Below are 12,599 nucleotides of genomic sequence, written 5' to 3'. Positions count from 1 at the left end.
GTCTTCCTTTCTTCCTATAATTTACAGGCTTTTAAAACTCTAAGCTTGGTGTCATCTAATCACTACTTGCTGATCTATCTCATCTCTCCTGCTGTTTTCAGCCTTGGTAATGTCCTTCACTGTGTGCCTCGGTCCTTCACCTTAGGCTCTGAAGAAAATAAAGCTATTTTTTCCTCAAGCAATTCTAATGTGAAACTTGGTCAGAAGTGAGTTTTATTACATTTTCCTTTTATTACTCTCAATTAAATAAACAGTTTCGGTTTCAGAGTCATCTTTGCCTTTCTATTGCAATGACAGAAACTTCTGACTCATGTTACAGAGAGAAAGTTATTGTAAAGGTTTCCATAGAAACAAGAGAAGGAAATGTTACACAATGAGATAGGAGTTCAGACTACAACCTGCTCATAAACTAACTTTTGCCTGGCTTACCAGGTTTCCCTTTTCTAAATTATTACTGATATTTGACACCGATTTCATCTGTTCATGAACACTGCTTCACTGTCCTCTAGCATAGTCAATCGGATCATCAGGTGCGTGGTAGGTGAGTCAGATGTAAAAAAAAAATCTAATCCTTACTGCCTTAAGTATCCAGTAATAATGTACAAAATGAGCGCTACATAATCCATATAAATCCCACTGTTACTCAAAGCAGCAAATAGGATTCAAGAGACCTTGAGAAACTTCAGACAAGGTAAACAGCCACACAGATTGATCAGGTTTCAGAACTGTGAATTAGATAAATTAAAGGGGTAGTGTTTTCATGAACAAGTGGCAACTTTGTTTTTGTTTGAGGAGGAAGACGAGCAAGTCACAATGACATCACACGAGTGACAACGCGCTTTGATGATTTACATCATTAACCAGTGTACTTGCAAATAACAAACTGATTTAATGAAATATGTTTTCATGAAGGCAGTGTCCCTGCATTATACGTACCTGCAATCTCCTGAATGCTGTTTGCCCGCATGTCCAATAAGACTGTACCGTTAATGATGCAGCTTCGCAGCTCGAACAGGCTGTGTAATGACAGCGTGGCGACATACGGTTTACTCCAACGGTCTCCACCATCCTCAACGTCTTCCTCAAACTTCAACCACCTGCCAAACAGTACAGCATTCAATTTAAAAAGAAGTTTAATATCTTCAAGTTTTCACAGAAACATTCCCAAAGCCAATCTGTTAGTTACCAGAAAGTCACTGGGCTGTTGGAGACCATAGACTACAAGGGTGAAGAATGATTGAACAGATTAGAAGAGTCAACTGAACCCCAAGATGCGATTATTGCCTTGTAATCACTCCTATGTTCTTTTTCAATGTATGTACTCTGGATTTTGTGGGGGGTGGCTTTTATTCTGTACTTTATCTTCTAATTGACAGCAGCAGGTTATGATAACGGACACAGTCGGAACACCACATGTGGTCGATTGAAGGATTAATGATTGTGAAGTGATCACAATTTTGTTGAGTGATAAGAATTCACAGTTCACTTCGAGGAAATATACAATGGACTGAAAAATGCATTGCAGTAATTTGTGAATGCTTTTCTGAACAACTGATATGCAAGAGGTGAAGCGGAGTTTCTTTTTGGTAAGCCTGTTTACTGACAGTTTCTGGAACTGAACCCCCCAAAACCTCTCATTTCCGTAGTCACAAACCTTAAAGACATTTGACACACCTGGCGGTCTCTTTCCACTCAGCATCTTCACCCCCCCGCACGCAAATTTCATCAAGCTCAGTGAAGAGTTCATGTGGAACGTGCTCTTCATCATCTTCAGTTCCCAGAATGAACTGCACTCGCTGGGAAGGGGTGTCTAAAAAGAAGCAGACACACAGCAGGAGGTCATTAGAGTTTAAAAGATTGATACCCTAACTAAGGGCCCTATGCTTGTTGTAGGACCTTTTTGTGAAACTGGTCTGCCCAGTTCCTGATTCGCCACGTGATAAACTCACTCAGCAACTCGTGGCACTAACAGGCAGCAAGGACTCTTCAGCAGTGCTATTTAAAGGGCTCATCCACTATTGGTTAGTTGCTGGTTTGTGCTTTTAGGCTGCTGGTTAACTTCTGGGTGTTTTTTGGCCTATTTTCTCACTTCTATAACTTATTTCTGACTTCTGCCAAGAAGTTTTTGCTGCTGCTGGACTGCTTTTGGATGCCCTCAAAACAATATCACTGCAGTCTTGGGTGATCTGGTAGGTCTGCCTTTGGGGCTGGAAGACAAGGGGGAGCAGCCGAGAAGACAGGAGAGAGCAGGAGCAGCTAGAAGAGAGAGGAGGGTCACTGCGCAGGAGGTCTTACCCACAGCGGGTCTTCAGCAAGCACTTCTCCTGCATGAACTTCTTGGGAGGAGCATCGTGTCAGGTGCCTTTGCTTCACAAAGGAGGCTGTCACCGAGCTAGGTCACCTACTGCAGCAACAACTCAAGCCTCGAACCAGGGCATGGACAGCATTGCCTGTGGCTGTCAAGGTCACCATCACCCTTAACTTTTATGCCACGGGCTCCTTTCAGGCTGCAGCAGGTGACATCAGTAACATCACACAGTTTGCTGTTCACTGCTGTATCAGGGAAGTCATCAAGGCTCTCTACATCAGGAGGAACACCTACATCTTTTTCCACATGAACAGAGCGAAGCAGGACAAGAGCGCACTAGGCTTCGCCCATATGGCAGACTGCCCCAAGGTCCAACACTGCACCCACATTGCCTTGTGTGCTCCCACCAGCCTGGCATCTTTCTGAATATTAAGGGATTCCACTCCCTTGGTGTCCAGCTGGGTTGTGACCACAAGCAGCGCATCATGCAGGTCCGTGTCTGGTTTCCTGGCAGCAGTCATGATTCATTCATCCTGTGCCAGTCCTCTGTGCTGCCTTTATTCCAGCCAGGCTGTCAGGTCACAGGCTGGCTACTGAGCAACAGGGTCTATTCCCTTCAGACTTGGTTCATAACTCCTGTCAGTAACCTGGCTGCACAGCAGGTGTATAGTAGGAGAAAAGGCTGCCACCAGAAACGTCGTCAAGCAAAGTCTGTGTGCTCCGGCAATGCTTCTGCTGCCTGGACCGTTCAGAAGCAGCTTTGCAGTACAGCCCTGAGTGGGTATTCAGATTTGTGGCCATCTGCTGCATGCCTTTGCCATAATGAGGGACCAGCCCTTACCACCACCTGGGCAGCAAAAAGTGCAGGAGAAGGAGATGCCGGGGGAAGAGCAGCACAAAGAGGAGGAAGAGCATGAGCAGCATCAACCACCAGTGTCCCTAGCTGCCAGAGCTCTGAGTGTAACTCATCCATGAGCCCTTCGTGTGAATCCATCCTCAATACACCAACAGTCTCCTATTAACACCAACACCAAATCGAAAGCAAAAAAAGAAAAATCCAACAAGTCAATTTCACCTGTGTATAATAGTTAACAAATAATTAAGAATCACCCTTGGGTGATCTGGTAGGTCTGCCTTTGGGGCTGGAAGACAAGGGGGAGCAGCCGAGAAGACAGGAGAGAGCAGGAGCAGCTAGAAGAGAGAGGAGGGTCACTGCGCAGGAGGTCTTACCCACAGCGGGTCTTCAGCGAGCACTTCTCCTGCATGAACTTCTTGGGAGGAGCATCGTGTCAGGTGCAACCCATTAGCGCCCATCTTCTGTACTCGTTTACCTATACTAGTGCTCCTACGAAATGTAGCTTCACTGCCTACATCTTGGGAGGTGGAAGCCTGGTGAGCTTCCATTAAGGACACCAAATGGCCGTGGTGAGCAACCTCGAGCAGCTCTGGGCCTTGAAGGCCTGGCTGCAGACACTGCAGCATCTTGGGCTGAGCCGGGACAGTCTGGCCCAGCTGGTTGAGTGACACTAAGGGCACTGGTGGAGTGGGTGGCAAGGGAGCAGCCATGCTGTCGTCCTGAAAGAGGACAGCAGGTGCCTCTCCCATGGAGCCAAGGCCACTCTCCTGGATCTATGCCTCAGCTCTCCTACAGCTCTGCGCGAGAGCAGAGCGCAGGAATGATGTGATGCTCTGGAAGCCCCTGTTAGCACTGGTCCCTATAGCCAAGAAGGCAGCCAAGTGAGCTTCCATGGCAGCAGTGTAAGCTTCCATGAAGGCTGTCAGAACGGTCAGCAGAGGCTCCAATATGGTGGGCGCCACTATTGTGTTCATGAAGCTAACAACTCACTCCATGTTGGAGAGAATGGTCTCCGTGCTCTGTGTGAAGCCCTGTCACAAGTTGGAGCTGGACTCCTCCATGCTCTGAGCCATTGTGCACAAGCTCGCTGGCAGGCTGCCCAGTGCACCAAGCATTTCCTGGTATATGCCCATCAGCCTTCTTCGAGGTAGCCTGGGCCTAGCGCCTGCACACTTGTGGACAGTGATTCACCACGTGAAGACTCCTCCTCTAGCCTACCCTCTAAAGTATGCATGGTGCCAGTCTTTGAGCTGGTGCTTGTGAGGATCAGATCGAGTGATGTTGCATCTTCAGGAAAGCTGACCTCGTGTTTCTGAACAGGGGCGTCCACATTTTCAGCACCTGAAAGTGAAAGAGAGGGATAAGGGTTAGCTTTTAGGATGAAGGGAGGGCAGAGAGAGATAGCTGGCTGATGAAAGCAGCTACCAGTTTGTCATGCAGTGTTTAGAGAGAGATAGAAGAAGGGAAAGAGAGGACAAGGTGTGAAGAAACCCTGCACGACATCTCCTCCAGCATTGTCAGTCACCACAGCCATGACTCTTCCCCCTGCCCATGATGGCCAGCATGTTTTCTTCTACAGGAGAGAGGATGTGCAGGTAGGCTCGGCCTCCTTTGGTCGCAGCTTCCTGTCACAAGTTGTGTGCGACCTTCTCCTGCAGGAAAGAAGGAAGGGAGTATGTAAGTGACATCCTTGTGAGGTGTTTAGAGAAGGTGCCGAATAGTTCGTATGTAGTGTGGTGATGTGAGGGTTGCAATAGTGTGCCTGTGATGGTCGAATAGTTCATGTGTTGTGTGGAAGTTGTGAGGAATTGAGCATTGCAATAGCGGTGAGAGTAGGAGTGCCGAGTGTGTGAGTAGGAGGTGAAGTGAGGAGCAATGATTGTAGAAATGTGAAGGGAAGTGGGGGAGGGGAGTATTGTGAGTAGTGAGTCTGCAGGTGGTGCAGATGTGAGGAGAGAATTTCTTTCAGCATTGCAGCTATGTCCTGGGAGCTAAGCTCCCGGCATTAACCTCAGTGACCTCTTCCCATCAGCAGCGGCGGTGTTGCCTGGAGGGCTTTCTGCACCCTCTGCCTGAGGGAAACAGGATCTCCCTCCTCCTGACCAGGGCCTCCAACATGGGTGTCCTCTCTGGACCTCTTGCAGCCATTTCTCTCCTTTCAAATGTTCCCAGCTAAAGTGCACCTCCCCTTTGAGGGGTGCTGGCTGCCTTTAAGTAGCATCTGTGAAGCTGATTTCCCCCCCCCACACAAATGAATAGCACTGGCTGCACACTTGGTTTATGATTAATGAGCTCCCAGCACCAATTTAACATGGTCCCTGTGACCACACGTGTCCATTTTTGGGTGTGACTGAATTTCTAGGTCAGTGCCAGAGAACAGGGCAAGTCCTCTCTCCCCTCAATCACTGCCATGGGACATAGTAGCAAACTATTTGTTTTCTTCACAAGAGTGATTGAGGTGTTGAATGTTTGGACATCCAGAGATAATCACAAATTCACTGAGCTCCTTTAAAACAGTTGGATGATGAACTGGCAGGAAGTGGAAATGAAGGATATAGGAATAGAATTAGGCAGAGGTGATTAAACTGTGAAACATTCTGTGATATGTTAGTCAGGTGCGGCAAGAAGATTTAGAGGAGACATATTGCATTCGTTTTTTTGGGGGGGTGGTGGCGAGAGGTTGTTTTAACTGATTTAAAATCACCTCAAATTTTTGGATTGGATTAGGCAGAAGTCGTGACAGTGCAGTTGTGCATGGTATTTGAGGGAATGGGCTTGGTGGGTCAAATGACCTTTTCTCGTTCTATCGCATCTTATGCAAGGCTATTTTACTTTCCAACTTTGAAACAGTGCCCTTACTGTTGCACAAACTGGCTCTGTCTTGGCCTATTCCATATGTTCCTGCTAACTCACAGTGGGAACGTGCTGTTCAGCTTTATGGATGATTTCCATGCTGACTCACCAGCCCTAAAATATCTACAGGTGAGACATATTTTAGTTCATTGCAGAATAAGCAGTGCTTTTACTGTGCAAAATGTACTTCCATTTATAAAACGGTGTGTGAATATCTGGCTTAAATGATGTTAGTTTTCTTTCTAAGCACTCATGGTAATTTAATAGGAAGCAGAAGGTCCCAGAAGATTATAACTGCATTTCTTTCATTATCCTCTAAATATGTAATCTAGATTTTAAATTGCATTTTCCTTGAGTCTACCATTTCTATCAAGTATCAAATAGTGCACAACACTTAAAGGAAATCCTCAAAGGGCCCTCTGTTGCCTCTGTCCATTTGCAGCATGTCAATGACCTACTTACATCAGTGTCTCATCTTGTGCCTAATCTGCTTTTGACCAGTTTAATTAATTTTGGTACTTCAGATCTAAAAGGCCAAAATTTGGTGCTGAGACAGTATGGGCAGGTTTGCCAACATATCACCAAAACCATAACATTCACCAACTAAGGCCTGTTGAGAGAAATAAGTAGGTGACAGGTATTCACTCTAGGGAGGAGGGAATTTTTGTACCAGGTTTTCCACTTCTGATCACTATCCAGTGATCCCTGCAGATGTCAGGTGAGAACAGGATTGGACGCAGCTGCGATGCCCTCCATGGATAAATATCCTGCCAATGCCCACCATCTGGCCTCATACAAGAAAAATGGTCACTTGGGTCAGATACTGAACAGCCTACCCTGGTATTGATCAATTCTTGCAGGAGAGGAGGGGAGGAAATTGGTGGCAGACTAGGAACAGATAACAGACCAGATACCTTCAGAGAAACTAAATATGAGAGGTTTAAAAGGCAGGTGGGTGTTTCCAGATATAGTCTTGAGAAATGCAAGGATGTTTAAAAACCATCTATCCAGCTCTATTACCATAAAATTACATAGAAATCACAGCACAGAAACAGGCCGTTTGGCCCAACCAGTTAGTGTCCGTGTTTATCCTCCACATGAACACTAGTCCTAATCCCATGTTCCCATATTTCCCTTTCCTTCAACCGCCTATCCAACTTTATCTTAAATAATCGACATGGGCTCTGCTGCAATCGCTAAATCATTTCACAATCTCACAACCCTCTGTGTAAAATGTTTCTCCTGCTCTCGGTCCTAAATCTCTTACATTTAATCTTATATCTATATGCCCTTGTTCTTGACCTCTCAACTACTGGAAGCAATCTATTTCTATCTGCTGTCCCATCCCTTCACAGTTTTAAACACCTCTATCAAATCACCCCCTAATCTCCTCTGTTCTAATGAAAACAGCCCCAATTTTTGAAGTCATTTTGTATTTGTATTTCCTCATACCAGCATGCATCCCTGTTAACTAGGTGGGCCTTGGTGTTAATTTGGGCCACTTACAGCAGTTCAGAGTGCTTAATGGGTCAAAAGCAAAATAATTATTCGAGCATGATGGTATGGGAACTACATCCTTTGGAAATGTGCCACCTGGTTGGTGGTATCTGTGGCTTTTGACTAACAGGTATAATTGGAAATGCAACCCGAGCATCTTGCTTATTTTTTGCCTCTTGGGCCTCTTTTGTTCACTGAGCTCAGTCTTATATTCTATATCTCGGACTGCATAAGTAGTAAAAGTCAAACTGTTTGTAAGTATAATTGTACAGTCCTGAAGTCTTTTGAAAATGGTGCTGCATGGAATCAGTCCAACTTCATTTGTTTTCATTTTAGTTAAGGCGTGCTCAACACTTGAGGTGACATCCTCATCCTGACTTGTCTTTGCCGGTGGGGCCATCAGCCTAGCCTGGACATTGTGACGTGTGCATGCTGTAATGTGGCAGAAGCTGCAAACTGCATATTTCAGTTGATGCAATTGAGTACGGTCTGCTCTGCTGCCAGGGGCAGAGTAGAGCAGTTGCATTGTGTTGTGTTACCTATTGCTTTGCTCTAATGACTTCATCTTCTTTCACCACACTGTGTCCAGCACTCCACATGAATCCAATTGAAATGAGTTGGGGGCCCTGGCCATTCCGAGCAGGGTAGGACTTAATGAGGTCAGCAAACGTGGGTCAAACAGGAATAATCAAAAATACTGTGTTCATTACTGTGCACGTGCTATAGGAAGCATCAGACAGCCTGCGGGCTTAGCCATAGCTGACCCTACATTTCACATTTCTACTTAATGTCAGGACATTTCCAAATTACACAACTCAAATGATTTAACTTTACTAAAGTAGAAACAGATGAAAAAAATGTGAAGTCTATGTCAGTCAGCTGGAACCACTTCCAGAATACAGCCACTGTGTGCAAGCAGTTAGAGGAAGACCATCCTGCAAGGGGAGGATCAAAACATAAATAAAGATAATAAAGGAAGAGAAGAAAATGAATTCTTCTGAAGTAATGTTGGATTCTGCTGTAACTCCTATAAATACAATAAATCTTCAAATAAAATACAGCCACCCCATGTACAATGCACACCCCTCTCCTCACTTTGCAGTCCAAATTTTAGGAAAAATAACAGTACTTTAGATATATTTTAGTATTTGTGTTCAATATGCATTTACTACTTTGGAATTTTGAGGCTGGAAAGTGGGTATTCCATAAAGATTTACAGTAATTAAAAGATGGAATGTGTCTCACCGTAAGTGAGATTGTCCTTTTCTTCTTCCTGGATGGCACCTTTCACTCTATCTCGCTTCTTGTGCTTTGATCCATGGGTCCTATGGTGTCGGTGGCTCTGTCTACCCAGAGGCATACGCACGCCAACATACAAGGTTCTATGTCCTATAAACACAAGGGGAAAAATACAGATTACACATAAAGCACTTCCAATTCTAAATACTGTGTTCATTACTGTGCACGTGCTATAGGAAGCATCAGACAGACTTGGATTCATGTTCTTGGGATCTTGGGTTCATGTCACACTACACGTAACCCCACCAGCGAACAAATGTTATCTGTTTTTAATATAACGGGTCATTGACTGTCTTCCTTCTCTCTCTCTCTCTCTCTCTCTCTCTCTCTCTCTCTCTCTCTCGCTTTTTTTTGGGGGTTTGTATATTCGGTGGCCTTTTAGGTGACACCTTTCTGTCTGCTCACTGTGATTGCCTTGGCAACGGGCAGTAATCACCAGGCATTGTTCTGTGATTTTCAAATGTGAAGGATTCGAAAATGTCATTTCCATACCGTTCACCTGAGGAAGGAGGAAGCCTCCAAAAGCTTGTGGAATTTAAAATAAATTTGTTGGACTATAACTTGGTGTTGTAAAATTGTTTACAATTGTCAACCCCAGTCCATCACCGGCATCTCCACATCAATTCTAAATACAGTTGGAGATTTTCAGTGTTCACAATGCAAATTAGGTTACAGTTAAACTGTATTGACTAGCTGTGCCTGGCACATGCTCACTGTACGGCAAACTGCAATTCTCTTCCCAAACCCCTTCATCTCGATATTTCCCTCTCCACTTCCTTAAAACCCTCCTCTTTGACAGTGCCTTCGGCTACCTCCCCTAACATCTCTTCTACTCCTGCTTGGGTATGACCCCCTCTACAAGCAGTGAAGTACTTTTTTTCCATAGGCAGGTGGTGAGGGTAATGGGTTCAGGGGAGGTAAGGCGATGTGGGTGGAGAGAGAAAGATGAAGTGGTGAAAGAGAGCCTGGTCGGTGATCAAGACTTCAGGAGTAGAGAGGCAATGAGATGCCAAGGTCGAGAATGTGACCATGGGCATGGGAGCGCAAGATTGAGAATAGGAGGCCAGAGAAGGTGGAGGAGAGGCTAGGGGTGTTTTGATGTAGGTTGAAATTGCCAAGAATGAGGAAATTATAAAATGGAGAGATTATAGACATCATTAAATTTATTAATACAGTAACAGCACTGTGCATGATAGGATATGGATTTATACCCATGATCCATCACATATCCCAGCCACTGCATCATGGGGAGTTGTGAAGCAAAGTGCGAAACCAAGGTCAGGCAATTTCCCACAGGGAGGCAGGAAGAATGAGGTATACTGAATGGGGAAAAAAAATGATCTAAAAGTAAACTGGAAATTCTTGGTTCAAAAAACTATGGGTTAGATTTTCCATCCATTAATACGTACCAACAAGTGGCCATGGACTAATGTGGGCAACTACTATCCATACTCCTTAGTGTGGATGGAACCACTAGTTTCCATTATCCATAGGATGATGATTTAGGACAACCGTCATTATGAAAAAACAACATGGAAACCCCCTACAGTTCTTCCTGGACCATCATCCTGGCCCAGTTGCAGCAACAAAATGGAAAGTCTTGGACCCCATCAACAATCAGCTGATAGAGAAGAAATGCCCTTCAACAACATAAGGAAAAAAATCACATGCTCCATGAATTGCACTGAAATAACTAAGGATGAAGCTGAAAGCAATTTAGAGTCTTAGTAGACTCGATGCTCAACATGTCCAATCAACATAGATCAGCAATCAGCAAAGCCAATAGGATGTTGAACTACAATAGCTAAAACAATAGAATACAAGTAAGAGGAGGTAATGATCAAATGTTGTCGTGCTCTGGTTAGACCACACCTTGAGTAGTGCATCCAGTTCTGGTCACCAAGAAATAGAAAAAGAGACATTGAAGCACTGGAGACAGTACAGAGAAGAGCCATGAGGCTTACCCCCAGTGTTAGGGGTCTGAGTTATGAGGAAACACTGGAGGAACTTGGCCTTTACAGACTAGAAAGGAGGTGACTGAGAGGCAATCTCAGGTATATAAGATTGTTACGGGTATAGAAAAAGTTAACCTGGATTTATTACTTTAAAATTAAACTGTGGGAGTAGAACAAGGGGACAAACTAGTAAAAGATAATTTTAAGACTGATATCAGGAATTTATTTTTCATACAAAGTGATCAAGATGTGGAATAAACATCCAGATATAGTGTTGTGGATGCAAAAACCTTGGAATCATTTAAGAAAAAATTGGATGCTACAAATCCAATTGTAGCATTCAAGGGGTCGGCTATTTAGGACTGAGATGAAGAAAAATTTCTTCACTCAGGATTGTCAATCTTTGTAATTCTCTACTCCAGATGCTCAGTCGTTGAGTATATTCAAGACTGAGATTGATAGATTTTTAGACACTAAGGGAATCAAGGGATATGGGGATAGGGTGGAAAAGTAGAGTTGAGGTAGAAGATCAGCCATGATCTTATTGAATGGCACAGCAGACTCGAGGAGCCGTATGGCCTACTCCTGCTGCTATTTATGTTCAAAAGTTTATCCAGCAAAGGAGGGAGTCTGCCAAATTCCTTGCTACATTTGATAAATTAACAGTTAACTGCACTTTGCCATTAGATTGAGATACTAATCAATCTGATGGAAACTATTTAGCATTAAGTTAAGTTGACACACATTTTCATGTATGTGTGGCGCTGAATGACACTTGCTCTTTAAACACAAGCAATGGTAAATATTTTCTATAGATTTTATGCATCATGACTGATGGAAGATTGCTGCTGCTCATTCTCTTACTTGGGAACAAACACAGGAAGATACTTAATTAACATTATTCACATTCAGCTTAAATTGCCTACTCAACGTACAAACCCTGTGATTTGTTCTGCAGTCAAAAGATTGTCCGCTATTTTTGTGAGGTTGATGGGCTCTGAAGACTCTTAAAACATTACACAAGGCAGCACTATCAAATCTGTCACAGTGCTAAACACAGACTGCAAAACATATAATTAAGACTAAGCTATAACGAGTCCACACTAAGCTGCTTTTGTTTTCACACTTTTAAAGAAGGCTCCGGAATGGAGTACAATCAGTATAATTGTGGGAAATGACAGAACTATCGGAGATAAACTTACTCCATCGTGGAAGAGCTTTATATAGAAAACCAGAATCTGTGCTGGGGAATGACAGAGCTTGGGGTTCTGATGCACGAGGCCCTCAAATGGTAAGATGCGGATTTACACATCCCCAATCTCTACACACTAATAAGCTAGTTGTACTACAGGCTGTGTGTTTAATGTCCATCTGAAACTATAAAACAATAAAAGTTTACAGTAAAAAAGGAGACTACTTGCTAAAGCAATCCAAACTAATCCCACTACCCCACTCTCCCCATAGCCCTGTATCTTCCTCTGCTTCAAATATTTATCCAATTTTTCCTTAAAAAGTGCTATGGTTTCTGCCACAACTACACCAGTGGCAAAGCATTCCATTCTTCAACCACCCTCCGTGGAAAGAAATTTCTCCTCACCTCGCGCCTCACTCATCGCTTTGACAATTTTAAATTGATGACCCCTAGTCACTGACTCCACAACCAGAGGAAACAGCTTTTCCCTATTCACTATGAAAACCCTTCATAAATTTTAAAAACCTCCATTAAATCTCCTCTTTACCTTCTCTGTTCCTGTAGAAATAGTCCCAGTAACTCAAGTCTCTCCTCATAACTATAGTTTCCCATCCCAGGCATCATCCTGGTCAATCTACA

General features: G+C 43.9%; 1 protein-coding gene across 1 annotated transcript in view; it reads right to left on the bottom strand.

Moving 5' to 3' along the window:
* LOC137307181 (electroneutral sodium bicarbonate exchanger 1-like) overlaps window positions 1–12,599 on the bottom strand; it is a 178,543-nt gene that overhangs the window by 71,877 nt on the left and 94,067 nt on the right. The window contains exons 3-5 of the mRNA XM_067976546.1: window positions 8,760–8,903; window positions 1,675–1,810; window positions 937–1,097 (exon numbers count right to left, since the gene is read on the bottom strand). Coding sequence (XP_067832647.1) covers window positions 937–1,097; window positions 1,675–1,810; window positions 8,760–8,903 — 441 coding nt within the window. The remainder of the gene's footprint in view (window positions 1–936; window positions 1,098–1,674; window positions 1,811–8,759; window positions 8,904–12,599) is intronic.

Source organism: Heptranchias perlo, chromosome X (assembly GCF_035084215.1).
Source record: "Heptranchias perlo isolate sHepPer1 chromosome X, sHepPer1.hap1, whole genome shotgun sequence".
Classification (NCBI taxonomy): Eukaryota; Metazoa; Chordata; class Chondrichthyes; order Hexanchiformes; family Hexanchidae; genus Heptranchias; species Heptranchias perlo.
Note: the sequence above shows the minus strand (reverse complement) of the source record. Positions and strands in the feature narration are given on the sequence as shown.